Source organism: Boleophthalmus pectinirostris, unplaced genomic scaffold (genome assembly GCF_026225935.1).
Source record: "Boleophthalmus pectinirostris isolate CB_2022bp ecotype Guang Dong unplaced genomic scaffold, ASM2622593v1 HiC_scaffold_5, whole genome shotgun sequence".
Lineage (NCBI taxonomy): Eukaryota > Metazoa > Chordata > Actinopteri > Gobiiformes > Gobiidae > Boleophthalmus > Boleophthalmus pectinirostris.
This window is the reverse complement of record NW_026571404.1, coordinates 21,311,234-21,330,356: the sequence shown is the minus strand read 5'-3', so window position 1 is coordinate 21,330,356 and position 19,123 is coordinate 21,311,234. Positions and strand designations below refer to the sequence as shown.

Here is a 19,123-nt window from a genome sequence, read left to right as displayed (position 1 = left end):
TAGTAGCCTCTCTTAAGGAAAGGGATTGGCATTAGAGGGAAATTATAAAATGGTATATTGTAGTTTTGCTCAACTGTTTGCATTCTTGCAATTAATTCTGTGAGTCTGTATCGTTTATCTCCATTCAACATAATGAGCTACAGTAAAGAATTTTCTTTTGATTTAGTCCATAATGGCTTTTAATCAATTAATCAAGAACACCCCTAATGTGTCGTAACCATTTTATAAGAGGAAATGATCAAATCTTTATGATAACCATTAGTTCTGCTGAGCATAACGTGGGAAAGCTCTACTACAATGAGTCATTGGCCACAACAGTACCTAGAATTTTATCCCTCTGGTTTTATTTTATGTTATCTGTTTTATGCATCTATTTAGACTACAATTGTACATGATTTATATGGTTGGTCAAGTTTACCTCTGTATTTTCATCTAAAATGCACAATTATTTATGAATGGTATCAAATTTGGGCTGCAGCAAGAGTTCAAGTTCAGCCTCTGTGTAAAATGAAACCACCGTCTTTCTGATTCACAAGGCATATTTTGTGAAATGAATAGCTTCCCCGTCTGACACAGTGGGAACTGCAGGAAAGTGGTGAAAGTGGATATTCTGCTCTATAGACTCCTGTGTGTTTATGAAGTGTGCTGCCATATCCATAAAAGGATCTGTCGCTGTTTTATGCAGCTTCAAGCACAAACCTGTCACTCATCCACAAATGACTTATTTGTGTATAATATTTTTATTACTCTTAAGAAAGTATTGCTGCTGCAACTGCAGTGTCCTTGGTTAATTGTTTAACACTACGCCCAGTTCTGCAAATCACAGAATTGGAAAAGATAAAACCATTTAATATGAGTTCTATTAGCATAAGTCTGAATCCTATCTGTAGAACTTATTATTTTTAAGTTAAAATTATTATTACAAACATTCTGTCTTGTACTCAGCAATACCCCACAGTTCAGCTGCAGAGGTCTGTATAATAGAGTTGTATGGGACTGTGTGCAGATGAAGCTGTAAGTGAGTGTGAATGGGTGGTGACAGTGTCAGCCTGAGACATGTGGCACACCCACAGTCTGTCTGCACACAGCAGACGCCTGCCGCTCCGCTCAGCGCTCAGACCAGACTCAGCCAATTGTCCCGTGGCTCTGGGCTCATCCAATGAGACCGCTGTGGTTTCCTGGTCCATCCTGGTTCCACTGAGCTCTCCCCTAATGCTGAATGACAGGCAGGCCCTGATCAAAGCTGCTCCCAAGGCCCGCTGTCACCGTCCAGAGGGGGCAGCGCAGGCAGCAGTGTGCTCGTGCTGGACCGCAGCCAAGGATCAGGGATCAGACATTGTGGCTGGACTTTATTAGCTTCATCACTGACAATACACTCTCCACAGTGGACCTCCACCACTGCCAGATTATCTGCTCTCTTTTTGTAGCTCAGTGGCCCTGAGCCACACCACTGAGGAGTCCTGGAGTCCAGAGGTAGACCGAAGGTCCCCACAGTGCTCTCATCTGATTGTGGGGTTATGCATCATATAATCTAACTTATGTGTGCAACTTACTGGATGTACTTTTAGTTCAATAGACTGTAAATGTTGGGAGAACAATGATATTCCTATGATGATCATATGATGATCTCCAAATCCTCTGGCTGTCTCCCCTCCTCCAAACAAATGTACAAGTTATGTGACTTGGTCTCACTCATATTAGTAATAATTATACTACAACTATTGTTCCTTTGATGTTATTGCCTTATGAAGCAGCAAACAAGTAGAACATTTGTTGAAAGTTTGTTTCTCTCACACAGCTTTGATCAGCTGGCTGCTGTTTCCTCTGCACAGCTCAGGTTAAAATAGGAAGTGGTGTTGACCTCTGTGCTCTGCGCCCCAGGCCCCGTGGCACGGTGCACAGCGGAGAGGCCTGTACAAACTCTATGATCAGAACAGTGCTTGTGATGGATGAGTAAAGGGCACAGAGCGGCACTCTGGATCTGATTTTGTTTCTTTTCAGTCACAGTGTTGCCAGTTCAAACCTGGACAAGCAAAGACAAACAAGAGAGAGGCCAGTAACTCCCTCTGCACTTTCAAAATGGACTTCAGTAGCTAATAGTTTAATGGAGTTCAGTGAAGCTTTGTATAATGAATGTCAAATGTACTTTTGAAACACATGAAACGCCCACATATTGACACAACATGAAGTTTGATGTAAGCTAAACCAGCAAGCAGCAGATTGTCATTTCCAGCTTGATATATTTATTTGACATTTTGACACTCTTATGACATGGAGTCTATTTTTATTTAAATATTTATTTTTCTTACATGTAAGTAAGTACAAGAATGTGGGTAGGAATGGGATAGAGGGTGAAAACAGACTCTGAGCATCCAAATGCAGGACAATAGCGCATTACTCAAACATACAATACATAGCAGCACCAGCGTTATCATATGGTTAAAAGCTCTTAAAAACTTTATTTAACTTTTATGTTACCTTTAATTCCATCAGTGCTTGGAGCATATGTCATTAACATCTGAATTGTCTGTTTATTCTCACTTGAAGCTGAGGTTGAACTTCTAATACCCCGTCTGATCTCGATATCTTCAAACGTGTTCGCTTAAATCCTGAAGTGCAAATCATAGACCCGGAGGATTTGAGTGGTGCCTTGTGGTCTGTGTGCAGTTTTGATGGGGTGAGATTCAAAAGAATAATCATGGTTTTGAGGGAATGAAAAATGAGACCATAGCCGCGCGGGGTCTCCTCAGAAATGCTTCCGTATGGTTCCTGAGTCCGAAGCCTATCATTTCATTGTTCGCTATGCACTGTGAATTCATATCGTTACACCCAAATCCACACGATTAAAGTCAGACTCCCCCAAATCGTTTCAGTTAAGCTCAAAAGTGGTTTGTTCAATTCAGCGCCCCATCCACACCGCACTAAAACAGTTATTGTGGTTTGAGGCGTGCTCCTGAAGTAAAGCTGTATGTGTCTGCTTTAATAGCACAGATCAGCTTTAGGATAATGAACAAACAGCTCAGAATGTGTGGCCTTATCCATATGAGATGCAACTGATACTTTTCATCTACTTTTAACACTCAAAATCTGCTCATGATTCTTCTTATGAAACACCTGTTAACTAGCCAGGCTGGCTCCACCTAGTGCATCTGCTCAATTTCATTTCTCTCCAGCGACTAAGTCAGGAATTGGAATACACTAGGCCAGGGATCTCCAACTATTTTCCTACGGTGAGCTACTTTTACAAAACGAAAATGCCCAAGCTGCTACTAGTTTTAGCGGCCACAAGAAATTTAGTATATATAAGAGCCATGGCGAGCCTTCGATGAAGTACAGATAAATGCCTATAAAACATAAACCATTATCCACTTTGTACACAAAGTTAGGTGTCAAAATGATACATGTACATTGGTAATAGACATTTAATTAATAAAATTTTACTTATTCAGCACAATACGAGTAATTCAGAAATCCCTCGGCAAGCTACTTGGAATAGGGTGGAGCGCTACTGGTAGCTCTCGAGCTACAGGTTAGAGACCTCTGCACTAGACAGTTTGCAAGAACCCCGAAGTGCGAGTCTGGGCACCAGCCAATCAGAGCCATACATTCTGTGTCGGCAACGATTCCCAAGATCGAGGATTTAGAGGTGGAACAAAGAGAATTTTTGGTAAATTTTATCAAGGGGAAAGACGTTATTGCCCCTCTTCTTATGGGATTTGGGAAACGTTTAATATACCAGTTAGCCCCGTTAGTGGCACATTACATAGGTCACAACCAAATAGCAGCGATTGGTTAAATATAAAAAGTACCTGCCTACCGTCAAGCGAACGAATCCTAATGCTGCGAAGTCAGACGGTTTCTGTATGGAAAACTGGCTGATGAGTCAGGCTACCTGTTAACTCCTTCAGCAATGTAACAATATAATTATTTTTAGTAGCTTGCAGATTCACCTTGTGGACAAAATGCTCACAATCTTCTATTTAAAAGTCAACAACAAAGGTGAGATGAGGGATTTAGAAGGACAGGCACAGGTTCATTTTATGCTGTTTAATTAAAGCCACACTGTGTAATGTTTCTGGAGATGGACTGTCACCTGATTCCATGGAAATAGAAAGTTAAAATTATACAACATAGAGTAAGTAAGTAAGAGGAAGTTTAAGTGCAATAAAAACATTAAAGTGAATTTCCTTCGGGATCAATAAAGTATCTATTTATCTACCTAGCTTGCCTATCTATCTATCTATATTTCCTATATATTTTTTGCCTGAATCGTACACAGAGAAGCTTTTGTGTTTTCATGTTTTTTGTTTGCACTGATTCCACACTGATTATTGATTTTGTGAGAGTCAGTTGGGTGTAGTTGGGTGAACTCCCAGCCAACAGAGCTCATATGGCTGTCTCACAATCGGTAACATCATCTTTGAGCCGTATTTGACGTTGCTACGGGCGACTGTGGTGTTCCATTGTGATTGATTACCAGTGTGTGAGATCAGGCTTTCTTTAGAACCTGGCGGGAAGGGGATGGAGTGCTGCGTACCATTAAGAGACTGGACAGCTGAAAAATACACAATATTTTTTAGGCTGAAGGAAGCTTGTTTATTAGATGTTTTTGAATGCAGCTGAGTGAAATGTGGTGAAAAGTGAAAATTTGGCTTTTCATATAAATGCAAAAAATACTAATTTGTTACACTCTGCTACTTTCTTTGTGCTTTGGCTTGTACTGTCTGTCACATTTTTCCAAAGTCTTTGAGTGGAGGCGACTATGTGAGTTCATGGGAATTTCTTCTCCATCCTTTGCTGCAGAAACACCATGTGGATACTTCTTTATTTGTCTTTAGATGCTGTACTCAAACCAGTTTCAGACATAGCATGACCCACAGTTAATTTGGACTCCTTTAGCCTCTGTGCTTATGTTTTATGTCCCTGTTTCTTTAATGGACTCTGCTTTTCAGTGCATTGCTTTATCAGTGTGGCCAGCCTGCTGTGGAGAGAAAATAGCCTGCAGTGTTGGGTCTAATGAGTCCAGCTTGTTGACTATTCCACATTAACATCTAGGTCTCTTTGATTCCTTTACTTTCCGCTAAGGTCACTAGGAAGGAGGAGATAAAATTGTTATTTATTTTAAGGTACAGGCATTTTTCTGTTTGGTTTAAACCCCTCAAACAGTGGACCACTCTCACCAGCTGGCAGTCTATGGCGCTGGAAGAAGAGGGCTTTGTGATGAAGGTGGCCTGCTGGGCTGCCTCTAAACACACCCACAGTGCTCCAGGGGAGAGGAGCTGGGAAAGGAGAGGCCTGAGGGGACACACAGGCACCAAAACAGCAACCACTGACCCGGGACGATGCTAACATTCAACATGGTTGTCCCCGTATCGTTACAAAGCACAGTGAATACAGGGACCCCACTGACAGATCTAAAAGTGTTATAGAAAAAAGTAATCTGTTAGTTATAAGTTTTACTCAGTATAATTTTGAGGTAATAGCTACTCAAATTAAAATCACTTCCAAATACTCAGCCAAACATACAGACAATCATTATATGCTTGTCATGATAATTACTGTATTGACTAATTAAAAAAAATATATGGATGGAACTTTTTTTTTGTGGTCCTGAATATTTATTGTGTACATTTTCCTTGTAAAGAAATTCCTTTTTTTTTTTTTAATTAAAAATGTACCAAGGGCACTCACTGCCAGCTCAGTCCATGTTATCTTAGCCTACATCATCTGAGGTATAATACTCCCTACAATAGAAGCATAGCTAGACTGGAATGGACAATACTATCACAATCTCTCAAAGATTCATGCCTCCAGGTTCTGTACTGCTTTTTCTGTGAGTGGCAATAAAGTAGTGTTATTTTTATCATTTATTATGGTATTTTCTGTAGGAATATATCCCACTTCAGAATGTGTTATTGCGACAGGTTTAACATTATATGAATATGCCAGAAAAAAGAAGAGGCCCCACTCTGTCCAAAAATCTGTCAGAAGTTTGTGACAGTGGATGATTGATGAAGCTGGCGTCTCTAGAGGTGTCACAGCGTCATGGTAACGTGTCATAACAGAGCACCAGGGACTTAGGAGGTAATAGTTGTCAGATGTGAACAGAACACAAGTGTACCCAACAAGTGCCAGCACTACAATGATAAGCAGCTACTATTGTTTTAGGTCGATCAATATGAGATATTAATTTCTAAAATACAGACAAAACTTAATAATTGCCATTTAACTCAAAAACAGGCAGTTTTCTTATTCCAGAGCTGAACTATGCTCCAAGACACATACTTTTACTGACAAAGAATTGCCTGTGGAACTCAAGGTTAAATAGCCCCAACCATATTTAACAATTAGAGAAGACTGAATCTCAAATTGATGATTGATTAAAATGTGATTATTTGAACAGCTCTAACTGTTATTTGTGTTAATTAGTGCGTTTTTTTTTTTTTGACTATCAAAACTAGGATGATTTATTGAGCTTTTGGGTTAGTTTCAAAATTGAGTTTGAAAGTTTAGTTTTGTGAAACGTGAAAATGGAAATGTCTCAGGCTCTTCTTTGTCCCTGTTAGTTCTGTTCACTGTTTTGTTCCACTGCTCCTGGTGTTTCCATCCAGTCATACTCGACTTGGTGGTGCCATGATGTGAAATCAAATTGCAAGGCCCTTTCACCCCACCCTTCACTCATTAAAGCAGTTCATCGTGAAGTTTCCAGCCTGGGTTCTCTCCAGGGTCTACCTGATAAACACCAACATCTAACACTGTGGAAAGTGTGCTTCGGGGAACTCTGGACCTCTTTGCAAATTATTTGTAAACTTTGAAGGAGGGCAGTGTAGGCATCCTGTTCAAATTATTGAGAAATCTGGAAGGTAACTTTGATGTTAAAGGTGTAGAGGTAGAACTCCTAAAAGCCAGTTTCTTGCATGTAATTTTTGTGATGCAGCGTCTGACCACCTGCTTTTCACCATGGAGATTGCTTTGCCTGGAATATTCCACAGTATAGCTCTAAATTTATCTATATCCATGGAGACAAGCAGGGGATAATGCCAATTCCAATTTCAGGTTGGCTCTGTGGAGAGGCAAGACAGCCACAGTATGAATGTTTTCCTTGATATCTTTTTTATCAGTAAATCTAATTGAACTGAATAAATGCAGGATACACACAGTTTAATGCCATACTGTGGAACATTATGACAAAGTACTGACATTTCCATTGAGACAAACAGGTGGTTGAACCTCCTCTATGCAATGATAATTTTTACAAGAAATAAGAGAAGTGCATGTAGCTTTCTACATGCACTTTTATCATTTCTTGCAAAAATGATCATTGCATATATTTATTAATTATATAGCTTATTAGTATGCTTGGGTGAGATAAAACAATTTAAACAGGATGATCACTTTGACATTTTTTACATTTATTTAAATATTGCAATGGCTGATATAGTGTTCATACATACAGGTAATATTTTGCAGGTAATTTGCTCTGCTTGTGACTCACTGGGCACGTGTCTCAGTATATTTGTGTTGAGAGGAACGGGCACGAGGAGAGGGCTGCCGAGGTGTTTCCTCATGGAGTTTCCCTGTAAACGTTGCTACCTCATTACAGTTTCCATCCCCTGTTATTTCACTCACACATACAGGCACATAGTTGTTAGTGCACACAAGCCAAACTATACACAAATGAGCACTGTGTTATGATATTCTTAATTTTGTGCTTTGATTTTTTTTTTTACTTCTTCTGAAAGAGAGTTCACATTGTTAGCCATGTTAAAGAGTTGGGGAGTAGCAGCAGACTCAAAGGTCCTCTCTGTGTTTTACAGCCTCTGTTATAAGGTCACAGGCTGCGCTGGTCACGGCTCAGTAACAGTCACATGGTCACGCTCGGTTTAAATGCTCTGATTGATGCTCTACTATAATGATGTCCATGTCCCTCGAGTGAGCGCCACTGACTCTTAAAAACAGACTTATGGAAGTGCGCCCCAGTGATGCAATCAATGGTGTTTGTCTCTTTTAAGTTAAGAGCGCAGCAATGGACTGCACATCATAACTGGTTTTGGCAAGTTTTTATTTTTACAAATATGCTAAAACGCAGCCAAACAAATCAAACTACTTTATGTCATATATATATATATATATATATATATATATATATATATATATATATATATATATATATATATATATATATATATATATATATATATATATATATACACACACATACACACATACATACATACATACATACATACATACATACATACATACATACAATTATTATATATATATATACAATTATTGTATATAAGTACAATTTAGTGGCAACTGTGGGCAGATGAAATTAAACTTTAACAATAATTTTGCCTGTTTGCATTGCAAATGTCGAATTATGAAGAGGGTTGAGGGCTGAACACATATGGTGAGTTCTGTGAACCAGTGGCTTAAAATTACATTGAAAACAGCCTTTAGCAATAGGTTTTTCCTTCAAATATCAATTTTGTTCAGGCATTACCAGTTTTGAATGAGATTTGATTGATCATGCACGTGGGTGTAAAAAGGAAGATGACAAATTCATCAATGTGTTTTTGCCTGTCAGTTTGTTTTTCAGATGTGTGTGGGAAAATGTCAAAAACCCAGCTAAGGTCACCCTCATTCGCCCACACAGAAACATAAGCTGGCACACACCACACAACAAATATACATGCAGTACTGAGGATGTTTACTTATATAGTGATTAATGGCTGTTCTGTGATAAATGATGCCTTAAATAAGTGTTAATGATCCCCACAGCTTCATGCACACACACACACACATCATTGCTTTAATTTACATCAATAATGCCTAATGTGAGGATGAAGATGTAAGCTGTCAAGAAATCCCTAGATATGGTTGGTATGTTTTTCACCACTGGCCTTAATCTAAAATCACAATAAAAATATTTCATTAGAACAACCAGAACTTTTCATGCTGCCTGAAAGTAAATATTGTTGGACATTTTAATTCAGTTGTCAGCACTCTGTATATAACTGAACTCCACACTCTTCTCCAGTGCTCTGTGGCATGGTCCTGCTGTCTTCTCTTTGTGCACTAAAAATGTCATCGGGGCTTTAAAAGAATGCCTCTGATAGGCCTCTTTTGACATGCATTGTTGGTGCTGCAGAATTTAGCCCTTCAGCCCCTGGCCTTGGCCCTCGTCTTTGGTCTTAACGTAGGCAGGGCTGTACTGTGACGAATGCCTCATAGAGCGTCTCCTTTGGGTGTGTGTGCTTTTGCAGTACAGAGAAAGAAAGTGTGACTAATGCCCTCAGAATGGCATTTATACATTAGAGAGCCATTAGTATTTAGGCTCCTGGGTGGAACAGCGGGGCACGAGACAGACATCGAGGTACCCCCAGTCACCCCTAAGCGCAGACGTCGCCACTGCAGCACGTTAAAGAAACACACAACAGCTGCCTCTATAGGTGCACTGGAAAATGTACGTCTCAACGTTTAACATGCAGGATGCTAAGAACAAGAAACACTGGGCTAATGTCTGGAGTCTTTCTTCACTAAATCCTGTGACATTTTAGCATCCTTAATCTTGCTCTTAAAAATTACCGTGACAACATGAGTCCCAGGCATTCGAGTGTAATCTGCTTATAGTCCAGACCTGGCCAGACAGAAAACAGCACCTATCTCAAAGGAAAAGGCAGCTTATTAGAAAACATACACACTGGGCAGGTGTGCGTCTTGATAAAGTGTTTGTGTAAGACACAGGAAAGCTGCCCTAGGCAGAGCAGACTCATGCGCAGGGAAACAGATAAAGATAATAAACATCCTCACGGTATAACTGAGATATGATGTCTCAGATGCTCCAGACTCTCTGTAGCATTTTTCCTGGTCTTACAATTCATTTTAGACGTAATATTTGTATTATTTGTTAAGAGTACATAAAACCATTTTTAAAAATATATTTTGACATTTGTTTCATATCAAGGCATACCCTGAAGACTATAGCTTCCTGTTTAGTGGTCTCACGTATGAGCTCTCAGAAGGTGTAAAAATACCAGGCGGCTCCAAGATAAACCCGGTCTCCTTTGGCCTGACATTTGCAGGGCAGGAGCGTGGGAGTGCGAGGGGGTTGCCCTGTGCGTGTGTACCTGAACATGAGGGAGGGTTCCCTCACCTCAGAGAAAAGCCCCATTCATGTCCTCTGGCACTGTTGTCCCTGTGTCAAGTGCGGACCAGGGTCAGAAGGAAACTCTGGGATTTTCCACTTTTGGGGATGTATGTACGCCGAGATGTTTTCCATGTTTGCTCAGTAGGCTAATATGTGACGTTTCAAAGTGTGGGTGATTCATGTAATTGAGAAGGGAAATCTGTTTTCAGAGCACTGCTTTAAGCAAGGGACTTGTTTGCAAGAGAGGAGGTTAAGTCATATATGTATGATTGTATGTACAGCAATACTTTGTTTGTTATACCTGGAATAGAATCTTGTACCTGGGAAAGTAGAGATAGAGTAAGATACAGATGTATCTTGGGAGACATTTGTCATTTATCCCATGGAAACTAAACAGAGCAATCACTCCTGACATTTGTCAGAGTGTGTGTGATAGTCTCTCACACTGACTGCATCAGAGTGGTTTCAGTAAGAGAGCACTAGGCTGCCCGTCCACTGGGCTGTGACAGGAGGAGACAGTCAGACATGCCAGACCTGATGTTCATCACACTGACACTGACCTACTTAACTGCCAGCTCCCGTTTTAAATACATCACTGTGTGACATTTGAAGAAACTGTTTGGTCTATTTTCTCCAAGAAAATTGAATCAGGGACAAATGAGTGTTTAGTGTCTTTCTGAAGATGGCTTCTAACAGTTGTGTGCATAGGGCATAGACAATGAGGGCCTAACTAGAGTCCATCAGCGTTAATGTGTTAACCTGAATTAGACACAGATTGATGGCAGCGAGGTGGAGAATGCCGCTCTTCCTTGTGTTTGGAGTGAGGCGAACGCAGGAGGCAGTGACCCGGAGCAGGGGTCCCATCAGCGCCTGTCCTGTCTGAGGCCCCTCTGCCTGTCAAAGTCACATTTTAATCACAAACATAATTTGAATTTACACTAATGAATACAAATGACTCCCAGGACTCCACAAGCTGAGAGCAATAAATTATTACAATCGCATTTCTGTAGGCCTTTTTCAATTAGCCGCCCCCGTGGAGATGGCGATGGAGGGCCCACTCAAATGAAGACAAACGATGCTCAAGCCACATTGTGCGTCTCCTCCCAATGGTTTAATGACTTTCTAATTCGGGAACATCTTCGGCGTGATGGGGCGTAAACTCTTTTTTATTATTGCAGGACGCGGTGTGATGTGGGAGAGCGCCCTAATTGAAAGCAGGTGTTAATCAACCTTGCTCTGGAGTGGCGTATGATTTAGAAGGCAGAATGACAAAGAGAAGACCATCCTTGCCACTCACTTTGCAGTTCGTAAAGTAAGCTTTCTGCTGCTCTACACATTTTTGCCTGTTTAATTGAATAACCTTTTGACACCTAAGGACATTTTTTATTTCAAATGCTTCACTCCAGATGTCAAACAAGTATCCACTGGCAGTTGCTCATTTAGTGTTGAGGTCACCTTTTAATCATTAGTGATTAATGGATGTGGAAATGGAGCCTTTCCTCTAACTGCATTGACTGATTTGTCCTCACAAAGTTCAAGAAACCAAAACATCTTGTATTTAACCTGTAGGTTTATGCTAACTTATAGAATGATTGAGCTTTTCAAGGCCTAAAGCAATGTATTTAAACGATGTATTGATAATTCAAAGTCAGATTTCACAGTAATATATTAACATTAGAATTTGCTTTTTATGTATTCCTTTTTAATCCTATATAAATGTCTTGCCTATGGACCAGGTAACAGCATATTTATTTGATGATTTAACAATCCCAAAGTACTGGGTGTAATTCTATACTTCATTCACAGCACCCCACAGAAAGGCTGATGGGGAACAGAACTAACCCTTTAAATAACCAGCTACAGATAATTACTAGTGAATGCACAAGAGTCCCTAATCAACTCGCTCTGACAACATGGTGGTTTTGAACATTTTGGACGTTCCCAGAAGTGACATTCAGCTCCAAAGACGATGAATGGGTCTCTGTGTCTGTGTCAGTGTGCTGTCATCAGAGTGCGGCCAGTGGGGTCGACTTACAAGGGCCAAAGTCAACAGCAAACCACAAAACACATTATAGCTCATTTTGTCATTACTTTAAAGCTCCTATATTATGTTTTAATCATTTGAACTCCTTAGATTTGATAAGTGTTATATGTCTTATAATTCAAATAATGTGTATGAGTTGGAAATTTTAACTCCATTACTAGCTTCAAAGTGGGTTGGCAGCTGCAGTAATGTCACCTAATGATGTAGACCCTTGCAACTAACTATATTCAGCTCTGGTGAGAGTTATGCAGGATTACACAAGCATTTATGAAGGAAACAAAACACAGTTGGGTCCTAAAATTTCTACACCGAGTGTATGTAAATGTTCAGATCTTTTATGCAGAAGTTGAGGTTTGACGTGAAAAACATTTATAATTATGAGACAATGAGATATTCAGTCAGGAGCCCAGATTGTGTAGAAATAAATTCATTTTTTGACTTCCCCTCTGTGTCAGGTTTATGTTCTTGAGTGTGTGTGTGTGAAGTGTGTTCACGTTTTTGTGCTGTCACAAAGACCCCACTGAGACCTGCGTATTTACCCTGCTATAAAACCCGAGAGGGAGTATACCCTGCAGTAAAAGTAAAGAGGCGTTCAGTGGAGTTAGATTTAGGGCCGCCTCCGGATTTCTGTTCTCTATGTGCCATCAGGGAAAACCCACTCTACAGGTCCTGTTCCGCTGTTTAAGTTGAATTATGTTGTGTCCATACATGAGAACTGAGAGTCTGACAAAGAAAAGCTTCAAAACAACCTTTATTTAAGAAGGAGGTATTACATTGTGTCAACAAACAAGCTGGTACAGTGACAATAATAATTTAGCTTTTATAAGCAGTTGTGCAAATAAGAGTTATTACGTTTCACATTGCCTTTGCATAAGCACTTTCTTGATGTTGACATGATGAATCTTCACAGATGAGCCCTATATGTGCTTGTCAATATGACACTGATGGAAACAGTCCTGAAAAACATGAATAATGTTTCATACACAGAATGAATTCTGGCTCAGACATCCACATGGCTAAAGGTTCAGCACCAGCATGCTCTGTGGTCCAAAGGATGCTCCAACCACTTCAGAGTGATCAGCTTTGTACATTCCACAGTAGTTCAGACAAACCCTGGACTCAGACTCAGATTCAGGCTCAGACTCGCGCTCAAACTCGGGCTCATGCATTACAGAAGCTGGTGTGTGTGTGTGTGTGATAGCAGCGAGGATCAAAGCTTATAAGCACTTACATCCAAAATATGTGGTTTGAACCAACAACAGGTCATTGATCAGTGACTCAGAAATGCAGTCTGTTGCTTACATCATATACACATACTGAAGTGGCAAAATTGATGTTTGTAAACCCTTCCAATTTTTTTTTTTTTTTTTGCATTTTGACTTTATACTAAAATAGCTATGGAATACAGATCTAGGATGATGTCCCCAACAAATATTTTTTCTATAAAACCCAAATAAATGTATCCACATCCAAATGTTTATTAAAATACATGTTTGTATTTGTTACGAACATCACTCTTCATCTGTATTGGGATGTGCAGGCTATGTGCTATTAGACTTTCATTATGATAACAACTTTGTATAAAATGAACATAAAGACAAAGAAATGTACAAGCATTAGATTGCTAATAGTTTGCTATGTTACATTAAATACCTGTCAAAAGCTGACATGTAATCCTCAAATCAACCAAGTCTCTTTTGCTATAAACAGTGTATCCACTGATGCACTCAAAGCTCCTGCTCTCTGTCCCCAAACACAGCACTGCTTTGGGTAAATATGAAGTGAACAGAAGTCTTTCCAAGGCACTTGAGTCTCTTCTTGTCCTTAGCTCATGAACATAGGTCTACTGAACTTTTGCTAATGCCCTTCTGTTTAGGGGAAATGCACTTGATAAAAAGGTAAATCAGTCAAATACACATTTTACTCAAGCAAGTCATCCAAATGTCAATGTTGAGAGTGCAAAAGAATTAGCAATGTACATTAAACCTAATATTAGATAGTAGCAAAATGCTTAATACAAACACCTAAAATATACTACATGAGACACACAGAGAGCATCCCTGTGCCCGTAAAGGCAGAAAACAACACCAAGAGCACATTGCAATCAAACAACTGGCCTCAACTCAGACAACAAAGTAATACATGAACTATGACCTCAGAAATTGGGAAAGACTGTGCACAGTGAGTGCTCTGCAGGCAGCAGGAGAAGAGGGGACACATTCAAACCACTTTGTGGTCTCTGGGACTGTCTGGTAGCCACTGATTGCCATGAAGCTCCAAAATGCCTTTGAACCTCCAAGACTTTCCAGCCAGCTTGTCTGAAATACTGACTTGTACCTTTGGTCCTGAAATGAGAGGTCAATTCCATGTCAGCTTGGGACTTGTGAACTCTGAGCTTTCTACTGTCACTGACCTTTGTCTGAATCATGCCATGCTGCTGGCGCCTCATTTCTTTTACAATGTCACTAACGTTAATCTAAGTATAGACAGACATGATAAAAGGATTAAGATACAATGCATTTGTCACAGGCAAAATAAAGACTTCACTTTTACTTACAGGCATATCATTGACGATGAGGCTGAGGATGATGTCGGTACAGATGAGGACTCCTGCTCGGCCAATGCCCGCACTGCAGTGCACTGTGATGGGGCCCTTATGGTGCACAGCCCTCAGATACCGAATGAACCGAACCAGCTGCTCTGAGCTGTGAGGCACCCCATGGTCTGGCCAGTGTGTGAATTTTAGGTGACGCACAATGTGAGTCTCACCAGTCTGTAAAGCACAAGTATTTTTACTATGAAGGGTTTTTAAGGTATCAATGCACAGTCTACTTTAGACACACCTGTTTTTCAACCATGCGAATGATCTTTATCTGAAAGTACTCCAAAAGTTGTTGGTTCTCCAGATGAAGCTGGTACTTATGTAAATCCAGCGGCACATCTAACCTCTCAGGCCAGTACTTATGGCATTTGACCCTTCCTCTTTCTACTTCCTGGGTCATCATGGCAATAACATCTGACTTGTTTTCCCAGATCATTTGCCAGAAAGTCTGTACTGTGGAAGGCAGAGGGCCTTGACAGGAGATGTAGAAGAAGTCTTCCTCTCCAACACGCATGCGGATGTAACTGGCATTGATGTAGTCGTGGTTCTCACCAATGCAAACACGGGTTTGGTCATCTACAGGTGAGAGAAAAATGTGGATGAAATACATGCTAGGTATCATTTCAGATAAAAGGGCCGTTATTGCTTGATTTATTTACACATTCTTGATAAATCCATCAGTCAGAAAGATCAAACAGGGCCACCTAATTTTGCCAGGAGAAAGTAAACAGCTCAGAGCTCTGGAGTCAGCCTGGACAAACCAGTGCTGTGAAGATGTTTGCTCAGGATGATGAGGCCGATAGGCCAGACGCAGTAAGGAATGTATGGCTTACTTTTGGCTTGTGAGGTCAAACAAGCCAATGGCCTGAAATCTGGCTTCAGAAATTGTTTGAGGTGTTAAGGCATTAATAAAACTTCTGATATTTTTTCAGATTTGCTTAAAGTATTTCAGAGTAAACATACAACAGTACATTGTCTATGACTTACATAATGTTTTTTTTATTGAAACTTACAAGGGAGAATATCTCTGTAGCGATTTTTGTCTCTGTTTTCAGGAGCTTTTGCCACCAGGCAGTTGTCTGAGGGCGTCAGGTGTTCTAGAGCCTGCATGTAATGTTAAAAGTGTCTCAGTTACATTGTAATAAAATGTAATGCTTCAGTTGTATTTAATATGACTATAATGTGCATTACGCACCATGAATTCTTTAACCAGCTCCTGCTGGTCCAGCTGGTGCTGCAGAATCTGGATGAGGGCCTTGACTCTGGAGCCTGAATACTGGCTGGTTTTAGAGGGACTGATGGCAGCAAGTGCAGACAGTTCCTCCTCAGATACTATTGGTGTGTCTGAAAAAGTAGGAATGCTTTGAGTAATTATCACTTATCATATTTCTAAGAATATAGTATTACACCTTCACCTGTTTGAGTTGGTATTTCTTTGTTGTTGTCAAAGACATCATCATCTTCTTCACTGCTCCAGCCATCTGTCTGTGGTTTCCAGGGATCTTTGCAGGACTGATCCAAAAGTTTGGTCACAATTTGTTTCCTGGGGGAGTCAGGGGGCAGGGGTTACTCTTCAGTAGGAATGGCTGAAATCATGCAAGGCTGACTTCCTTTCCCTGCGACTTTTCCACCTAAAATAATAAACAAGATACTAGAATGTTCATGCATTCTGAGATGTCTCTACTCTGTCTGTAAACACCTAGTTCTCTGACCTAAGGGGCAGTCACTACAATATTGTATTTCTTGCTCTCTGCTGCCTCCTTGTGGTTAGACATGCAACAGACAGGAAAATGACAGAAAAGTATACTACACAGTGAGTATTATAGTAGGTCACAACCTGTCAGTAGCTCCATGCAACATGTCAGTGACATTGAGGGGTGGACAGCAAGCTTGGTGAGAAGGGGTGCTGTTACAGCTGTCCTGCTCCGGACAAAGGGGGCAACAACAGAAGGGCCACACATGATAAGTAGATGTTAGTATAGACAGAGGATACAAGTTTGAACGAATGAGACACAATTACATTCAGTATCATGTATGTGGACATGCAGTAGATTTTCAAAGTTCTTTACCTGATGGATGGATATTTCCTCTGTAGCAACTGTAAGCCGGTGTTTTGTTGGAGGTGGTGAAGTAAGACACACTTGTGCTTCAAGGACCACAGGCTCCGCTGCTGCTGTAAATGTGTAAATAGGCATTATTTGTAATGCACTTTTAAACATCTAAGTTGTATATTTGAGGCTTTTAATAATGCACTAAATGTATTATGTAAATTTGTATAGCGTTTTATAGTTATACAGGAAGTGTATAACTATAAAACCCATAAATAAGAAACTGCTATGTATGAACATAAATGGAAAATATTCTTTAGTTGCCTAATAAATAATATCAATACCAGAAAACCTTTAATTTTAAGTACAAAAGACTTTTTGAATAAATGAAGACATTGTCAAATACAGTATAAAATATATAAAATGACACTTGCCTGGAGGGTGCTCCACAGGTTTGTTTTGAATGATTTCTGGTGCAGCTCCAGTGTCTGGCACAGGCAGAGAGGCTGGCTGCTCTGCCTGAATGGCCTCAGTGGGACCGGACAGGTTTGGGGGCGGGGGCGATTCGGTGTAGGTCAGTATGTCCCTGCAGATCGTGAGCTGCACTGAGCCCTCAGCTTTACGCAGGATGTCCACAACTTTACTGTGGCTCAGTCCAGACACAATCACCCCATTTACCTGAGACACACAGATACAAAAACCTCTGTAGATAAAATGGAAAAACATACTGAAAAGTATATATGGAAAAGATTATAAATTATTTCAGTACTTCCTAAATGCCTATACTGATATACATATTGTAAAGTCCTGCCTATGTGGGAGATTTAAAGGCTAATAGCTGATATATTAAAAAGTGCAATTATTGTCTCAATATACATTTTTCAAGTATGTTTTAGTATGTTATAGTCAACTACATACAGATCTAATTTAATATATTACTCGTGTGTTTACCTCTAATAGAATATCTCCCACTTTCAGACGTCCATCCTGCTCTGCCACTCCCCCAGAACAGATCTCCCTGACTCGAAGCATGCTGCCGTTGGTTCCTCCGACCAGAGCAAAGCCAAGCCCTCCTCCTTCAGGCTTTGTGAACTCCACTTGCATTATACAGCTCTAAGACACATCAGGAGCAAGACAGTTTTGAGGTAAGTTCAACCAGTAGAGTTACTCCTGGAGCCAAGTGAAAAGAAGCCTGACAGCCACACACTGATGCGGCTAGTCAGCCCCCAGCAGAGAATGTGTTTGCAGATTGACACATAGTGGACTCAAGTTACAGAGGGTGTTTCAAAAGACCAGTAGTGACCATTTTAAAAGCTACAGCAACAGTAAAACACCACAATGGACAATTAGCAGCAGATATTTTTTTTAAATGCACTATGTAACTTTTCTGATAGAGAGCTTGCCATTTGAGATGTTACTGCTTTGCCTACAATGTTCTGCAGCATTAAACATAGAACTAAAATACAGTTACTTACATCCTGTTCTTGGTTCATTGAGAGACATCTAAATCGATCAGCTGTCTGAGATACAGCCTCTGCAGAATAGACGAAAGTGTTAGTTTAAAAGTGTAATTTAATCCACAAATCCTATCCATAAAAATGGAAATAACATTAATAAAATAAAACTATTTACAGACATAATCAGGTTATCGTACAAACTAACATTAAACACTAACCTCCCTCCTTATGTACCAGACAAAAGTAGAAGGGAGCACCTCTTTCTATCACAGGTAAAGTGGTCTTTATATTGTCACTGCGTTGCCTACTGGTACAAGCACCGCCACAGAAAGTGAACTCCCTGCCCTCACACTCACTGTCTGTGGTGCCTCCACCCTTGCAGTCTAATACACCAGTGGAGGTCGGGCCTCGCTAATTATTAATTCTGCAGCAAGAGCCCAGGATTTGTCCATCAGCGCACCTGACAACTACTCCAATCTTTGTATCAATACAACCATTTTAACATGACCCCATACAAGAAACAACACTAACACAAGTGAATGACAAAGTTCTTACCTTCTTCAGGAGGAGCCTCTTTCTCAGGAGAGACAGAGTCTTCAAAACGGGCAAAGAACTTTTTGTCCTTTTTCCAATCAAATAGTCCTAGAAAATATCATATATTCATTGTTTATTATTGTTTATTGTTTCATTAAGATCCCCATTAGCTGCCTGTATGATGGCTGCTAGTCTTCCGGGTGTTCTAAATTCATATGTATGAATAATCAATAACCACAGAATGTACAGTTCAGATACTTTAGATAATGACTGAACAAGGAT

At 40.2% G+C, this 19,123-nt stretch overlaps 1 protein-coding gene across 1 annotated transcript in view; it reads right to left on the bottom strand.

Annotated features, from left to right (window-relative positions):
• Positions 1-1,237: 1,237 nt before the first annotated feature.
• ptpn20 (protein tyrosine phosphatase non-receptor type 20) overlaps positions 1,238-19,123 on the bottom strand; it is a 32,528-nt gene continuing 14,642 nt past the window's right edge. The window contains exons 35-50 of the mRNA XM_055162972.1: positions 18,863-18,949; positions 18,326-18,384; positions 17,802-17,963; positions 17,279-17,528; positions 16,872-16,969; positions 16,640-16,725; positions 16,218-16,345; positions 15,998-16,146; positions 15,816-15,906; positions 15,044-15,378; positions 14,758-14,973; positions 14,614-14,676; positions 10,916-11,050; positions 5,165-5,279; positions 4,478-4,555; positions 1,238-1,503 (exon numbers count right to left, since the gene is read on the bottom strand). Coding sequence (XP_055018947.1) covers positions 1,238-1,503; positions 4,478-4,555; positions 5,165-5,279; positions 10,916-11,050; positions 14,614-14,676; positions 14,758-14,973; positions 15,044-15,378; positions 15,816-15,906; positions 15,998-16,146; positions 16,218-16,345; positions 16,640-16,725; positions 16,872-16,969; positions 17,279-17,528; positions 17,802-17,963; positions 18,326-18,384; positions 18,863-18,949 — 2,318 coding nt within the window. The remainder of the gene's footprint in view (positions 1,504-4,477; positions 4,556-5,164; positions 5,280-10,915; positions 11,051-14,613; positions 14,677-14,757; positions 14,974-15,043; positions 15,379-15,815; positions 15,907-15,997; positions 16,147-16,217; positions 16,346-16,639; positions 16,726-16,871; positions 16,970-17,278; positions 17,529-17,801; positions 17,964-18,325; positions 18,385-18,862; positions 18,950-19,123) is intronic.